The 17325-nt window shown below is 37.4% G+C and overlaps 3 protein-coding genes across 3 annotated transcripts; 2 read left to right on the top strand and 1 right to left on the bottom strand.

Annotated features, from left to right (window-relative positions):
- The first annotated feature begins 83 nt into the window (after nucleotides 1–83).
- sowahab (sosondowah ankyrin repeat domain family member Ab) lies at nucleotides 84–3807 on the top strand. Its single transcript, XM_027165194.2, has one exon. The coding sequence runs from the start codon at nucleotides 678–680 to the stop codon at nucleotides 2070–2072; it is 1395 nt and encodes a 464-aa protein (XP_027020995.2). The 5' UTR covers nucleotides 84–677; the 3' UTR covers nucleotides 2073–3807.
- An 809-nt stretch (nucleotides 3808–4616) lies between these two features.
- gdf9 (growth differentiation factor 9) lies at nucleotides 4617–8413 on the top strand. Its single transcript, XM_027165130.2, has 2 exons — nucleotides 4617–5072; nucleotides 6680–8413. The coding sequence occupies exons 1-2, from the start codon at nucleotides 4748–4750 to the stop codon at nucleotides 7621–7623; spliced, it is 1269 nt and encodes a 422-aa protein (XP_027020931.1). The 5' UTR covers nucleotides 4617–4747; the 3' UTR covers nucleotides 7624–8413.
- A 3194-nt stretch (nucleotides 8414–11607) lies between these two features.
- LOC113654973 (glutathione S-transferase P) lies at nucleotides 11608–15930 on the bottom strand. Its single transcript, XM_027165275.2, has 7 exons — nucleotides 15790–15930; nucleotides 14538–14573; nucleotides 13771–13877; nucleotides 13482–13569; nucleotides 12730–12833; nucleotides 12196–12297; nucleotides 11608–12065 (listed from the first exon to the last, which is right to left on the bottom strand). Coding segments are annotated over exons 1-7 (627 nt in total). The 5' UTR covers nucleotides 15791–15930; the 3' UTR covers nucleotides 11608–11876.
- Between the last annotated feature and the right edge of the window lie 1395 nt (nucleotides 15931–17325).

Genomic DNA, 17325 nt, shown 5'->3' with positions numbered 1-17325 from the left:
TGAGACTCACAGTGTAGATGTTTTAATGAACAATTTCTGTTTGTTTGCACGAACGTAAAACAAATAAGTAAACAAATAAATAAATAAAACAGTAATGACTTTGCGGTAATTAACTGGTACTGTTACACAACACTGTTCTGGGAAAAGTCAGCCGGTCGTGCACGCGCATTCATGACATCTATTCAGTGCGCGCCCACTCTGTCGGGCAACAAGGAAAGTTGGGGAGAACCGGAAGTAGCACTTACATCATTACCATCATCCAGTCTGACATTATAGCCAGTGCAAATGTGTTTTTTTTTTAAATTTAACTTGAGTTTGCTGCCTGCTATTTTTGCAATTGGATAGAGTTTGTTATTAAAAAAAATAAATAAATATGACATCCCTGGAGTTGGTTAGTGCTGTTATATAAGACTATTTATTCTGCAACAATAAACAAACACAAAGACGGTCGGTCAGTCGTGAACGCGCACTCTCATTCAGAGATCCATTCACTGCGCGTCCACGCTGTCGGGGAGTTGTGTGTCGGGGAACTTTCCCAGGAAACTAAAGTTGTGGAGAACCGGAAGCAGCAGGTTAAAAAGGGGATTCTTAAAGATAACACAGGAGGGAGGGCTGCTGATTAGTTTGTCTGCCGAATTAAGAATATTATCGTGCTTAATGGTTAAGTAAAAATAAAGATGGCACTGACCCAGGATGCGGTTTTATTATTTTTAATGTCGCGCGGCGGAAAAGTGACGAACCCGGAGCTCGTGAGCGCGTTCACGACGCACATCAACTGCAGCGAGCCAGAGGAAAGAAGACGGAACAGGGATCTGTTTAAGAGTTTCATCAACAACGTGGCTGTAGTTAAACGGGTGGATGATGTCAAATACGTCGTCGTGAAGAAGAAATACCAAGAGATGTTCAATGCAGGAAAGTCCTCTATAGCATCATCATCATCTCCATCCTCCTCCTCCTCCTCCTCCTTCTCCTCATCATGCATAACACAACAGAGATGTTTTTCCAAATGTGACTCCGTCTCGATAACCAGTGCAGACGTTTTAAATAACAATTCCTGCTTTTGCACAAGTCCACCGGGCTGCTATTTTCCCAATTCTAAAGATTTTTTTACAAAACAAAAGTTTCAGATTAGACCACCTGATAGTGATGCTGTGATTGCTACAGTCACTACGTCCAACCAGGATGAATCTTTGTCAGCTTGTGTACTCAATGTAGCTAATAATACCAGAAAGGGCCAAATGGGAGCTGTTTTTGCTGTTGTGGCTATAAAATCACCACCTAGTTCACAAGCTGAGAAGATTAAACTCAACCACAGAATACATGCGTGTGAGCAGGGAGTCGAGATTCCACAACAGCAAGAGTTCAAAACTGAAACTGATATAAACAAATCACCAAGGATAAAAAGGAGACAGACTGCGGTGCCTAGTTCACCAGCACCGAAAAGAGGAAACAAAGCCGATAAACCTGGTTTCATTTTAAAGAAAAGAGAACCAAGAGAACACGAGTGGCTTGTAAAGTCAGCAACGGGATGCTGGAGTCAAATCTATAACCTCTTGCTGGAGGATGAACACCTGGCAGATAAGAGAAACTTTATATCTGGCTTCACAGTACTTCACTGGGCCGCCAAACATGGAAACAGTAAAATGGTGCGTAAAATCCTTGATGTTGGTAAGAAAGTTGATGTGAACATCAAGAGCCATGATGGTTACACACCTCTACATGTTGCTGCCATTCACAGCCACGTATCAGTCTTAAATTTACTGGTGCGTCAGTATGGTGCCAGCTGCAACGTACGTGACAACAGTGGCAAAAAGGCATATCAGTACTTACACAAGGACCTGTCAGCTGAGGTCAGGGAGCTGCTCGGAGACCCTGCTGTTTCGTGTCAGGACGCAGAACACATGTATTCAGATAATCAGCACTTTTCAGATATGTCTAAAAACCATAATACATTCAGTAAACTATTCCAAGCAGGTACGGGACACAGGAAGAAATCAAGACATCAATCAAGCTTCCGTTTAATCAGAGATGAACAGGAAGAGAAGAACAAAGACTGTACATTAGGTCACTAACACTAATGAAGTACCCAGATTTGAGTTTATGCTCATTAATGTGATTTCTTAATTTAATTCATAGTGATATTTAGATTTATACCACAGCACTGTTTCCTGTGCGAACCCAAACTCAGATTAGTGTCTCTGTGGAGTTTTGTATGTTCTTCCCCTTTCTGTGTGGATTTCCTCCAAGGATCTTCAGTTTCCTCCCACCTCTTAAAAACATGCAAGAAGGTTGATTTGAAACTTGGTGTCTTTCCCCATTGTTCACAGTGTTCCTGGGATAGACCTCAGATCCGCCACCACACTGACTAGGATAAAATGCTTACTGAACCGGAATGGCTGATGAAGTTGACAACAGCAAATGATGATCTATTAAACTAAAGTATTTTCCACTAACATAAATGAACTTCCCTGTAAAAAGCTGATGCACTTGAACAGATACCTTATATTTTGTTAATTATCTGATATTTATTAATATAGTTAAAATGGTGATTTTTGTTTAGGTGTTTAACCAAATTAATTGTTAAAAAACAAATGACTAATTTGCTTATAGTCTTTTCAGACACTAAACACTGCCGAGTTATAATCTATTTTTTAATTTTATGTCTTGGGTAAATGCCTTTATTTATTTTTAAATGCAACTTAAGCATTAGCCTTAACTATTTTTTATCATCCACACAAATGACGTTACACATACGAGCATCGTTTTCCCAAAACGATGTGAGAATCCTATACTTTTGCTGAGTTTAAAAATCACACGTAGATTTCATTTCAGATATTGCACTATAAGTCTTGTTTACATATGACATGAAAGTGTGACAATTTCTCATTATAGCGTTATTATAGAAAATATGAGCTGAGTGCACCTGTCTGTGACTCTGTTTGTAGACAAATTAAGAAAACTTTTATTTTTTTCTGTGTGTGTGTGTGTGTGTGTGTGTGTGTGTGTGTGTGTGTGTGTGTGTGTGTGTGTGTGTGTGTGTGTGTGTGGAAGTGCAAAAATGTCAAAGAGTAAATTTTTCCTGTACGTTTTTCCTCTGAGTACTGAAATGTTTTAGGCTATATGGAAGGATGTGGGAACGTGGCCCAGATGATCAAGAGACACCCAAGACGCCACTGTTGGGCCTTTAGATAATATTCTAAATTGTAATTAATTTTGGATAAAGGCATCAAATGAATAGATGTAAATTTGAACAAAATCTAAAGAATAAATGTACCATACATTTTTATAACACTTGATTCTTATTCTGAACTGGTAATGAAGTAACTGCTAGACATTCGTTAGTTCTTATTGTTTGTCCTTTATTTTGTTTCTAATTCTTTAAGAATTATAAATTAGAAATCATGTGCATATTTTTTTCCTTTATGAATGACTGCTTGCTCATTTCTGTCATATCTTATTCTGTGACTGTGTGTGGGCTGTACTGAGAAACGTCTGGCTGATTATACTGGAGTCAAAGAACTAGTCAGTGTGTGTGGTGTGTAGGAATGTGCTTCTTGAATTTATTACATTTTGCTCGTATCTATGAAAGAATGTTCTTTCTAATAGAATATGCTCACAACATCCTCTGTACACTTTAACAGATGCCTTTTAATATTTACATATGAATTTCTTTTTATGGTACTATGAAATATTAACAATGATAGAATAAATTTCTGTCAGCAACACAAGTGGTGTATAAGTGGTGTATTTTTGCAGTATTACTTTTGGATTTTGAAATATTTTTTCTTTAGTAATAAACACAAAGAAATGTGACATGGACTCTTCACATGTGGCTACTCACATGATCCACATGCAAAAATCCACGTGTTTTATATATCGTGCAACACACTTTCCACTACCGAGCTGTTACCTATTACACACACGTGCATATATTTACATTTACAGCATTTGGCAGACGCCCTTATCCAGAGCGACTTACATTATCTCTTTTTTCTATTCACTTCAGTTCTCTCCAGTGCTGGAAAGCTGATCCTATATTAACACGGGTCCTACTTCTTGCCTTATCGTAAGCCTTTCTTTGCTTTCTTTCTTTTTATCCTCCATGTCAATGTTAAAACCGCTTTCTGCTAATGTCACACATGCGCACTGAACAGTCTCTCCGCACATATTGGCAAGACCCGCCCTGGTCTTCTGCTCATTGGCTACAAGTTTGTTTCGTATTTGTTTTGTTTGTCGGCCCGAATCAGTTTTCTGAAGCATTTCTCAAACAACGGAGACCCTTCCTTTAATGTTCATTTTCCACATGTAGGCCCTGTATTTTTATTCAGCCATCATGATGACATGACAGGTGGAATTTTTTCAGCCTTATGAAACATTTTTTTTCTTTACACATGACCGTGTCCTACTTAGCATTCTGAACATATTGCCTACGTAATCATACAAAAAAATGTAGATTAAGTTGTTAAGAGTTTGTTTTTAGACTCTACATATTTTATGTGGTAATGTAAAAAGTGCTATCAGTTTAGAAGACAGAGATATGTTTTAATGTGTGTGTGCGATTGTGGTATGTGTGTGTGTGTGTGTGTGTGTTTTGCCACTAAAGAACCGTCCTGCACGCCTGTGCGCCTGGTTTGAGATGATTACATACACCTGTGAAGTAAAGCACGAGCGGAAGTGTGTATGGCCCGGGAAGAATTCTGCAAGAGCAGGTCGAAGAGTGTGTTAAAGTTTGGTGCACTTATCGATCATGGTTAAGCGAAGTTGTGCAGTTTTTTACCTAAACGCGCTGGTGCTCGTGATGCTGGGCACCGGAGTGTCAGCACTCTCGGGTCAACACGCCGAGAACTTAGTGCATCACGGCAACATTTTAAGCCCGTTGCTGAAAGCCTTATCGGATCACGAGCCATGGGGAATTCACTTCCCGAGAACTAGACCCGATTCCAGATACGTACGATTCATGAAAAGGCTTTACAAGCTGTCTACAAAGCAAGAGAGGAGCCACGAGGCGTCTCACCTTTACAACACGGTGCGCTTGATCACACCACGGCAGGAGTGTCTGGATCAGTGTGGAGGTACAAACACACCAAACACACCCCTGAGATCTGTTCACTTAATGTGTGAAGATAAACTTGTGTGTGTCAGCCACACTTCAATAGCAAGGACCAACTCTGACCAGGTGTTTTTTCCATTGTGTGTGTGTGTGTGTATGTGTGTGTGGCACTGGTATGAGTGTATCAGGAGCAACAGCTTTAGGAACCCTCAGTCTGGTCTAATTTCACAGGGACTGGTGACTCAGATTTCCCCCTAGGTGTAAATAATGCTCTTGAGGTTGCAATCAAACTACCTGAACTTCTCACCTACAAGTTCCTTCCCAGTGTATGGAGTGATTTAAAAGTAGCACTGCTTTACCATATAATGAGTTGTATTGTATGTGTACTGGCTAAGTGGTGAGTCTAATGCAGGATTCAGGCTGTATCCCCACCTTTAAGCAAGTGTTTATGGCGTAGGCTCTGGATCCACCTTGTCATCTCAGGCAGATTTTTCCCTACTGATGTCCTTTATGGTTTGATTTGATTTGTTATAGAGATGGTTTGGAACAATTCCTACAATTTTAAACCACTATAATATCCAAACAAACCTCAGTTGAATTGATTTGAATGTCCGGCTTTGTAACACTTCAGTGTCAGAAATCCATGTGTTTCTCACTGACCAATGACAGACCACTGATTATCACAAATTGACAATTATTAGTAACAGTTAGTACTAATACTAGTATTAATACATGTTGATTCTAGCAGCTATAATTAATGAGCTTAATTAATAATAATTAATTAATAATTAATTTTACAGATTTTGTCTTGATTTAATGCCTTAAATCATGCTTGAACACTGGCTAATAGTTTCTTACATTACAATGGCGTTTGACTACTTTCTGATGGTGCCATTGGTGGGATTTAACCCTCATTTCATCTATGCCTGAAGACAATGATGCAGCGATGCTTTAGTGGTTCTCTCTCCTCCTGTTCACTCTGCTCAAAGCTTTTAAACACTTATGCTGCTGTAATATCACAGTCAATTTTCTTGCACTCATTATATAGGTCATTAACTAGCTGGGTGCAGACTCTGTTATAACCTTGTATAACTGCATTGTATTTTGGAGCCTTAAGTCTAATCTTTGTTGTCTCTACTTTAGTTTAAGGATTTGTTAGTACTGATTGAACATCGTTAGTATTGAACATCGCCGGAAAATGGTAAGTTAGACAAGAAGTGCTTTTGTTTTTAGGTGATAACAGCAAAATCTGACACTTTACTTATTTTTTTTCTCATTTAACATCATTGGACCTGTGCTATCAATTTCAATATCTACGGAAATAATTGAAATACTGGACCAACCAATAAACTAGCACCACAATCACTAAACACACAACCGATTTTTTTTAATGCAAATATATTTTGTGTTTCAGGGTCTGGTTTTCTATTAAGATTACTGAATGTATCTTTACCGATATAGATCATTTAGAATTGAAGTAATTCTTCTTCCTTTTATGTGATGTGAAACCCAATTTGGGAAAATTTGTTTGATACTGTCAGGATGAGACCCCAGAACAAACATTTCTTGAAAGAATTTTATTCAGGCAATGGACATGAATTATTTCTTAAGTAATTTTTTTTCCTGCAGAATTTCTCATGCAGGACATTTCCTACAGTCTGAACCGTGTACGAGCCCAAGAACAGCTGCTCAAATCAGTTCTACTTTACTCCTTGGACCACAACTATGCGCTATCACTTACCTCCCACTGTTACCTGTACATGAAGGAACAGACGCCTTCAGATGAGCATATGTGCCTCAGCTCTCCCAGCTCACAGCACTCTGTGTCACCAATCAGTTTCCACTTTCGAGTCAACAGAGCCAGCCACCACAAGTGGGTGGAGGTGGACGTGACACCCTTCCTCCATCCTCTCATCCAGGGCCACAAAAAGGACATCCACCTCCTCATCAACCTCACCTGCCTGGATGATGAACCAGGATATCACACTTCCAGAAGTCTTGTGGAGCTCACGCACATGGCGCCATCTCTTTTGCTGTATCTGAACGACACCAGTGAGGTGGCCTATCAAAGAGGTTCCACAAACACCAGGCTGGGAGAAATCCATTCCAACCATTGGGGTGAGAATATACAGAGCCAGCTGTACGGATCTGGTATTCAGAGGCTGAAGTGGAGAGATCGGAGGAACGCTCCAAACATAACTCATTTCTTAAAGTCGAGCACTGAAAGTGGACCACAGCCCAAATTCGAGCATCCGACAGAAGACTGCGACCTCTATGACTTCCGCGTGAGCTTCTCGCAGCTCAGACTAGATCACTGGATCATAGCGCCCTCCAAGTACAATCCCAGGTACTGCAAAGGCATTTGTCCTCGTGTTATGGGCCACATCTACGGCTCACCGGTGCACACAATGGTTCAGAACATTATATATGAGAAGCTGGACTCCTCCATGCCAAGACCTTCCTGTGTTCCATCTGAATACGACCCGCTGAGTGTTCTGACCATTGAAAACGATGGCTCTATTGCATATAAGGAATACGAAGAAATGATTGCCAATAAGTGTACCTGCCGTTAATAGCATTCTGCATTGTTTTTTCAAATATGCCTTTCTCGATCTTGGTGAATTGCTGATGACCTCGTAACCTTGCACATACGGTAGTGCCCATTTTATACACCTGGACAGTTTAAGATGCCATTGAATGTATTCTGCTTATTCTCGTATATAGTTGTGCGATATTTTCTAATTTGTATCCAGAGATTTTTTTTGAATGTATAAAAGAATGTAACAGAGCATATGATGGAATTTTTTTGGTTGTTTTTGATAATAGTTGATTTTTTTTTTTTTGGTAGGTGTGTCTCAGGTCTTTACGTATAATGCAAATGGCAAACGTTTTAAAAAATGTATCTAATTCTGGACAAATTATGAAAAGTGTGGTCCTGTTTTCTTATTGGAACACTTTAACATATGTTTTTAATACCTGGGGATTGCAGACAGTTGTCTTATGGGCAACCTCTCTCTTCACGAGGTCCAGAAAATAAGGAATAATAAATTTGCCCTAAAACTTGAGTGACTTAAATGCTCTGAGGCATTTAATCACGTTGTGCTTTATGGTTTAAATCGGAGTATGTCATATATCTATTTATGTAATTTATGCCTGTGTACATTGGTCTGACTGGCTCTGAAATCACCTCAAATATGTAATGAAAAACATTTTTGATATATTAGAGAGAGAAAAAACTGGAAATAAAAAAAGTGAGCACCCTGGAGATTGTGTTAATTTATTGTTCTGGCAGAGATTTTGAAAACTAGTCAATTCAAATATAACTGTATTTGCCTGTGTGTTCAATAAAAAATATATCTTTCAGTCGGTGTACTGTAGATTTGGTCTTACGTCTCCTGCTATAAAGAATCAGATCTGCTGAATGAGGGTCTATTAAGAGAAACAATCCAAATATGTTAATTTAGAAATAGATTATTCTGGTATTAAAGAAATTTCTAATTTGTTTTAGCTTACAAGACTGCATGGTACAGTACGTAGCTTTATCAGCTAGTGTAGCTTGTTGTTCGAGTTCTGTAAGTACTTGAGGTTTAACACAATGACGCTTTCATTATCTGTACCCCTCTAGTGCTCTTGCTTGGGCAGGGGTAGCTCAGTGCTTAAGCCAAGTTGCCAAACGCCATAAATGTAAATGCTCCAAATTGCTGCTATTTGTTTAATAACCAAAAACTTGGATGTAGAAATGCCAGCACATGTCAGCATGATGTGTGTGTGTGTCTCTGACAGTTCCTCAAATTCAGTTTATAAATAGATTAGAGACTGTTTTTAATTCGCGCTCTCACGATTTTTTTTCTTCTTCTTCTTCTTTTTTTTTTTGATAGTTCTATTTCCCAAATTCTAAACAAATTATCAGTCTAATTTAAAATCATTGCTACTGTGACCAAGCAGTTACTGTAGGAGCTATTTTTGTTTGTGTAATGTTAAAATGTAGTTTATTTGTGAAGTAGTTTATTTTTTTGAATTTTCTTAATTTATGTTAATTAGAATGTTTACTTTTCTTAGTATTCTTCTTTTGCATTGGTTACCATTTCTTTTGTTATTGTTAGGCCATGCGCACCTAGGGGATAAAAGGGGTTCAGTTGTGGCTGCCCAGAATGCACCTGGGTGGGCCTATGTTGTTTTTTTTTTTTTTTTACCAGTTTGTCAAGGACATCCACCACAACACATCATGTATCTCGGTGATTAAGTTATTTTGGAGTTAAGTTTGATTCATCTTTTCTTTTTCTTTTTTTTCAATATATATATATATTGACCATGATTTCCATATGAAAGGAAAAACAACAACAACAGGATTTCCTGTGAACCTTTCTGGTAATATTAAAAAATGAATAGTGTTCGATCCTTTTTCTGACTGTATCTGATTAGAACACGTTTTCTGTACCTCAGTGTGGCAATGGTAGTCGTAGACTTGTAACTGGATGGCTGACTAGTGAGCTGGTTGTGATGTAAGAAGTGGTTAGGTAACTGACCTGTTAGTTCCTCAAGAGCTCCTGGTTGGTTAATTCCACTCAACCACAAACTGTTGTAGAAAGGACATTATTTACATTTACATTATTTTCTGTCCAGTGTCATCCAAATGAGGATGAGGTTAGCTTCTGAGTCTGGTTCCTCTCAAGGTTTCGTAATCATATCAGTTCAGGGAGTTTTTCATTGCCAAACTTTAAAACTTTCAAAATTGTATTCTGTTTCTATACTTCTGTAAAGCTGCTTTGAGGCATGAACTGTTTAAACACAATACAAATAAATGGAATTGAATTGCGTTTAATATCTTGGATGATCTGTTTTATCGTGTCATGAACTGCTGATCGATTCAGAAGTATGAAAACTGAAGCGTTTCAAAAATGCAGTCTTTGTTGAGTTGTTGCTTTTGAAGATGGGCTGTGATTAAAAATGGGTAACCAAGGAATATTTTGGTGTTGGGCTGATGGATGTTTTCTTTCAATTTTAAATGAACCCATTTTATTTGTGTTTACATCACATCCATAGCTAACTCAATCCCAAGTATAAAACTGGTTTCAGTGCAGTCATTTTTATTTAATTACTGATCATTTGGTAGACAACCTCATCCAGAGCAACTTACTTTGAACATTTATCTCATTTTTATACAACTAAGCAATTTATGAATAAGGGCCTTGCTCAAGGGCCCAGTAGTAGATGCTTGGTGGACCTGGGATTTGAACTAACAACCTTCTGTTAAGTAGCCCAACACATCAAGTTATTTTAAAGATAGAAGTTTTACATTACACAACACAAAGCCCAATACTGTATTCCAGCCCTGGTACTGGATTACCTGCTGTCCATTTCTAAAATGACCAGGGTTGAGAACCTCTGCTCTAGTGAATCTTGAAGAAAATGTGCCATGCATGTAGGAAATCAGCAGGTGGCAGCAGAAAGTCAGAAAGTTTACTAGAAGAAGCAGCCTATATGTTTGTGACATATACATAGGAAGTCCGAAGAGGGACTTGTTTAGTCGTGATGACAACTTTAAGTTTCTCGTTATTTCGACATAAAAGTTCTTTTGTTGTGTTAATGACTATTTTCTCATGATCTCTGCAGAACATGTTCTAGACGCAGCAAAAGCGCAGCATCATGGATGATCGCATTCGCTTTTATTTTGATCTGTCTGACACTTAAGAAGGAGGGTGTGATGTCAAGATGCGCTAACCCATTAGTTCCTTAGGAGCTCTCGTTTGCACTATTATAAACTGTTGTAGAAAGGACATTGTTTACTGTCCAGTGTCACCCAAATGAGGATGGGTTCCCTTCTGAGCCTGGTTCCTCTCAAGGTTTCTTCATGTCCTCTCTGAGTTTTTCCTTGCCACCGTTGCCTCTGGCTTGTTCATTAGAAACATATTTATAAATTTATTTATTCCCTCTTTCTTCTGTTTTCAAACCTCTGTGAAGCTGCTTTGAGACAATAGGAATTGTTAAAAGTGCTATACAAATAAATTTGAATTTGAAGAGATTATATATAATATATATATTATATATAGTCTATATATATATATATATATATATATAGACCCTACTTCGGTTAATCCAACTGAAAGCATAGTTAAACTAATTGCACGTATATTTTAGGGGCACTGCTTTTAGATACTTAGTGGAAATAGCTCTGAAAGAACAAAAAAATAAAATTAAATTTTATGAAAAATGAGTATGAAAACACTTTAAACCTTTGGGGTGATTGGGGACAAATATTTTGTGTTTTAGGAGCAAATATTTAGAAATTTTAGGGGAAGGTGACATTTGGTTAAAATGACAGAAGGTAGTTTACCAGATGTTTGAGAGACTATCTCTCTCAAATTCTTTTGCTGTTAGTAAAGAAGCACAGCTGCTTTGAGACAATGTCCATTGTTAAAAGTGCTATACAAATAAAAATTTGTACAAATAAAAATTGAAAAGGAATTGAATTGTTAGGGTTACCAAAATTAATGTTCTAATTAATGTCCTTATTTGTAACTTTATTTTTTTTAAATAAATGATTCAGAAAATAACAATGCACTTACAAAAGCATTTATTAATTTGTTATTTAAAAGGTACAGGACAAAGTTAAGTCAACCTAGAATAACAAATGAAACAGTGCTTAGGTCTTGGTTCAGAAAGTACTTTCAATAAACAAACAAAAAAAAGCACCAAATATTAGATATTAAAAAACTTGTTTCACAAACAGAAAATGGAAAGCTGTGCTAAACAGTGAAACAGTCTTGTGGTGGAGAGTTAGACTGAGCGTGAAAGTGTTTACATTCAAAACTAATGCTCAGCCCCTTTACTGTTTGCCATTGCCATTGATAGGCAGGCTCTTGTAGGCATCAGAGTCGAGATAAGCCTTGATTTTGGGACGGCTGGACATCCTCGACACGAAGCCTTTCAGGGCAGGGAAGGAGTCCAGACAGGTGGGGCTCAGTACCTGGTGGTTCAGCAACACTTCAAAGAGACTGTAGTCTGCAAAGGACATCTGTGAAGAGCAGAAAAACACCAGAGTGAGAACTAAACCATACAAATGATGGTTTATATAAGGTGAAAATCTACATAACATGTAGGGCAAGGAGAGTAAAAGTACTGTGGATATATACACACACACTCACCGAGTCACCAACAAGGTAACCACTTTTTTTCTTCTCCAGAACAGCTTCAAACTTAGAGAGGTGGTCTGGGAGGCCCTTGATGTATGCCTCTTTGCCAGTCTCCTGGGGAACACAGAAAAAAATAATGTGCAAATGTAGTTCAGGGATTGTCTAGATATCTGTGTAATCCTGAATAGTGACAGTTGTTTCATGTCCTGTGATCACGTGACACAACTGGACCTAAAGTCTGGGCTAGAAACAAATCAGCCCCAACGTCACTTCTTCATACCAGTGTGTGTCAAATTCTTTGATTAATGATTCAGTAAATGTAGTTTTGCTTAGTTTGTGTTCTGAATCATCATACATGATTAAACCTTATCATGGCCTAATATGCAAATATTGCCTTTAGCCTGACTGAAATGTTAACTGGAGAATATAGCTAGCTATCTTAACTAATATTAGCAATGAAAATATGTTGAATGTTGTGGTATATTTGCGGCATGTGTAAAGTTTTGTATTCTATTGTGTCTGAATATCGAGCTAACAATCACTTACATATTCCTGGTAGATCATTTTCAAGTATTTAGTACGAAGATCTTCAACGGCGTCATTGAACATGTCGATCAGGGCGGCTTCGTTGTCATTCTTCCCGTATGCACCTGCACATGTAAGCGGAAAGGGATTTAAAGGTGAAAGGTTTTACTATGAAGCCCTTGTTCCTTTCCAAATGATCTCTTAATGACAGTCACTGTAGAGAATGGACTGATCACAAAATAACTGTAATCCTAGTATCATACTCTGCTGTTGTGTATGTTATGTTGTGTGGTAACCGAGTGCGCCTGAGTGATTCGGATCAGCCCATTTTAGTTAATGCTAGAAATTTCTTTTTTCCAATAAAAGAAAGTCTAGTCATGGAGACCTAGTTCTTATTTCTGGAGTATTTAATTAATGTTAACCTGTTTCTTGATGTGATTGTTTGTACATAGGGTTTTAAAGAATTTGGAAAACAAAAATTTCCAATTGATCCCAAACTTTTAAACGGTAGTGTAGAACGTAGCTTGGCCTGCTTGCTATAATATGAATACATATGGAATTTCTCATTCATGTCTTCGTTATAATTTGTGAGACCAGGTTATGAAAACACTTCATTAAGCAGGTTTAAATTGTTTTGTAAATGAATAAACTAATCACAGAAATCTCAGGGCAGAACCACATCCAAAACTACCGTGATGTTGCCCCAGATACAAGTGTTCTGGATTAATCTGTGTGCTCTACATACATTTTGAACTGACGTGACTATTAATTACCATGTTTGCGTCCCACATGCCTCAAAAAGGTGTTCGACTGGAACAAAACTAAATCACCATCCTGCAACTTGGGCAACTGTCCAAAAACCTATAAAATATCAAAACAAGTAGTAATTAAATTGTTAGTTTTAAGATGTATTTATACTAATGTATTACCTACTTTTACATTTTCAGATATATTATTATATTAATATTGTATATTATTTGGCCAGGTTTGATGGATAAACAGGGGACAGGTAAATTAAAAATGCATATGTGTAACAGCATTGGCCTTAAACAGGACACTCACACAGGTTTTCTTCAGGTCCCCCTTCATCCACTCGTCGAAGCTCACCACAACTTCCTTCCACTCTTGACCCAGGTCAGACAGCATGATACGAAGAGCACCACATCGTCCTGGTGAAGCACACAGCACAACATCAAAAGCTTTGCTTTGAATGCTTACTATGGCAATCATATAGTATATCTGCTTTAAGCACAAGCTAACATGAAATCATTTATTATGAGATGTATGGTGATCATCGCTAAACCATTGTTAATAAATCTCTTTCACTTATTTATATTTCTGAACTACTTTATGATCACTACAAAATAAAAAGGGGTGAATTAGTGTTATAAAGGCGAATCTGCTACTCTTTCTTGCGTGTTTCATATCCAAATCAACCTTTGTCCCCAATTTAAGCCACACAGCTTTAAAACTGTGTTTGATCGGTCAACCGTGATGAACTCTGGAAGGGTGAACACTAGAAATGTCAATCAGTAATGTACTGTAGAACTCCCTTTGTTTGTTTGGTTTACTTTGCAGCCAAATCAAATAATTCTTGCAGAGTCATTACTGCATCTGCTTTTTTTAATACAAATATTTAGACAAAGTTTAAACATTTACTTCATATTCAGGGAGCACTTGTAATCATAAAACTATTTGAAATCACATGTACATTCCCGACTAAGGCATATGACAGGAAGAAAGACTATGAGGCATTTTGTTCAGAAAGACCCGAAGGGTCAGGACCAAGTCATAAGACTGTAGAGATTAAGTAAAAGATTGTCACGCACCTCTCACTGCAAAGTATGTGATGGTGTAGGGTGGCACTGTGTAGGGGAAAAAAATAGAATAAAGTGAGTTAAATATTTGTACATCAATTTCAAACAGTAGCACCATTACATCATAATTGTGCATAATGATGTTTTTGGGATTGTTATATGATGGTACGAGTCTATTAATGCTCACCAAACATTTTGTTGATCGTTAAAGTCTAACTTAATTCAGGGTTGTTAATTATAAAAATGTAAACAGTTATTTAAAGCACAGTAACTCTGACAGGGGATAAAGCATTATTTAAATTAAATGAAAGCATTAACATGTGGCTCAGGGCAATGTCACATCCAACATTACTTTTTCAGGCCTTTTCTTTATGGCGTTTGCCCAAACCTGTTTGGCTGAAGCTGTGTTTCAATGCTGCCTGCATGTTGCCTAACATGGCTCTGAGCCAAGAGAACTTTTGTCCTTACTTTCTTATTTATTTATTTTTGTGTTCTTACAATATTTAAAGCTGTTCATTTTAATTCTACAACGCAGCTGCATCTTCTAAATAAATGCATTTAAATATTGAATAAATAGGAATGCACTGTTAAATGAATGCAGTACATTAACATCATGCATGGATGAGGAAACTGGGTGGCAGTTTTCAGTAATCACTACAAATGTTAACATGAAAACTAAACTGTTGTACTGCATTGCTCACGGCTGTTATCATCAACTGCACTCTTTTGTTGCTAGGTTCTTAATGAAACAATAATGGACACTTGAGACTAATACACAGACGCTAGAAACTATATCATCGTCACAACGGTCACAATGTCTCAGAGGAGACCAACTGAGGGGACTATTATGGGATGCATAATGCACCTTACACAACAACATACAAGACATTTAGACCAATCACAATGAAGAAAATCAACAAAATAGCAACAGGAAATTGACAGGTTGCTAGGATTTTCTCTTTTTGTTCTCTTTTTATTTATTCGTTTACTTGCAAACGTTGCGCACACGCGCACACACACACACACATGCATATACGCGAGCGCGCGCGCGCGTGTGTGTGTGTGTATGTATATATGTCTATATATGTATGCATACTAAGATTTGCACCATAAACATTTGCACTAGTATTTTGGTGTCAAATTTTGTTTTTTGACTGTAGTTCCACCGTGAATACGGATATAAAAGTCTGGATTTAAACTAGCAATACACTAGAGAGCAGACAAAACAACAGTGATACACATTTATCTAAATTAAACTACTTACTGTTTGTTGATCAATGCTGGTTTATTGCTGTGTTTGTAGCCTGTGTGTGTAGAAGTGATCTGCACAGAGGGAGTTGAGCTCTTCTGTTTTATACCCGCTCACAGTTTTTGATGAGTCATGCTAATCTGGCTGTTTTTGCCCGGATGTGTAGTGTATAGGTGACTCGAAGAACCGGTTTCACTTTACAAAGTGCTCGGTGCTATATCATATTGCAGTAGTTTACCTCATTTTATCAGAAATTAACTGTTTATTGCACCTCAATACCGAACCATCGTAAAAGCTGCACTTTAGCCTTAACTTCTCTGAACTTGAAGATTCAACGGCGAACGAACAAATGAATCGAATCTTCAGCATGAATCAATCAAACGATTTGCTTTGATTCTTTGTTATCACGTGGACTTTATTGTAATATTTGTTGCAATGTTGGCACCAATACATTTTTGGTAATTTTTTTTTTTTTTTATTACTAAGTTATGGTTATTGTATAAATCAAAATTGTAGTTTGCTCACACGAAAGTAGTGCACGATTCAATTTACTTAAACAGGATCATTCAGTAAAGTTATTAGCAGCAACCTTCACCACTTTTGTGAAGGTTTTCATTTCACTTTTGTAAACATTTATTTGACTTTATCTAGAGCATCTTGTATTTTTATCTCATTTTAAACAACTGAGTTATTGAGGGTTAAGGGCCTTGCTCAGAAGTCCAGCCATGGTAGCTTGGTGCCTGGGGACTGAACTCACAACCTTCCAATTGGTAGCACATTACCTTAACCACTAGGCTACCACATTCCCTAATTATAACCAGTTATTTTATAAATTTTATCTGACTTCCAGTGTCTAAAATCTAGCGTTGCGAGATTGGACAGACTTTTTTCATACTGAGCTGAAACTAAACCACAGATAGTGAAAAAGTTTTAATATATTTTTATTTTTGACTGAACAATTTGCAATAGTTTTTGGTATTTTAAAGCCTTTTACAGCCTTTGTAGACAAGCACATGTGGCATTAATGACGTCAGTGACGATAAGTGAGGCAGCTCACGCAAGTCAAATCACTCTGGTATGCCTGAAAGCAAAAAGAAAATGTGCAAGTTCACAGTGACAGTGAATCTGTAAACAATAATGCATGCAAAACTAAAAATAAAAGGTAACACAAAAACTTGCCTTTTATGTAAATAATACAGATTAAAACAGTTCACTTATGACATTTTAACAGTGTGAGATTTTGACTGTGTTAATTGATCCAGCAAATGTTTGGCTATTGTACAGGATGAAGTTTGAACCTGCACAATATTTTGAGATGTCATTCTAGATAGAGGTAACTCTATCGTGACAAACGAATGCTCAGTTTAATACTAAATCCCCCCGAATAATCGAATCAATTAAAAGGAATCACAGCATCAGATAGCAATGTATTCTATTCATGTCCTTGGGCTGAATTTAGGCTATCATTTCAAACCCACAGGCTTGTACAGTAAATGAGTAAAGATAAAAGGTGTGCATAAACAAATTATGTCTTATTTATGTCTGGAAAAC

This window comes from Tachysurus fulvidraco, chromosome 10, assembly GCF_022655615.1.
Source record: "Tachysurus fulvidraco isolate hzauxx_2018 chromosome 10, HZAU_PFXX_2.0, whole genome shotgun sequence".
In the NCBI taxonomy this organism is placed as follows: Eukaryota; Metazoa; Chordata; class Actinopteri; order Siluriformes; family Bagridae; genus Tachysurus; species Tachysurus fulvidraco.
The sequence above is the reverse complement of the archived record's forward strand: the minus strand, read 5'-3'. Positions and strand labels throughout refer to the sequence as shown.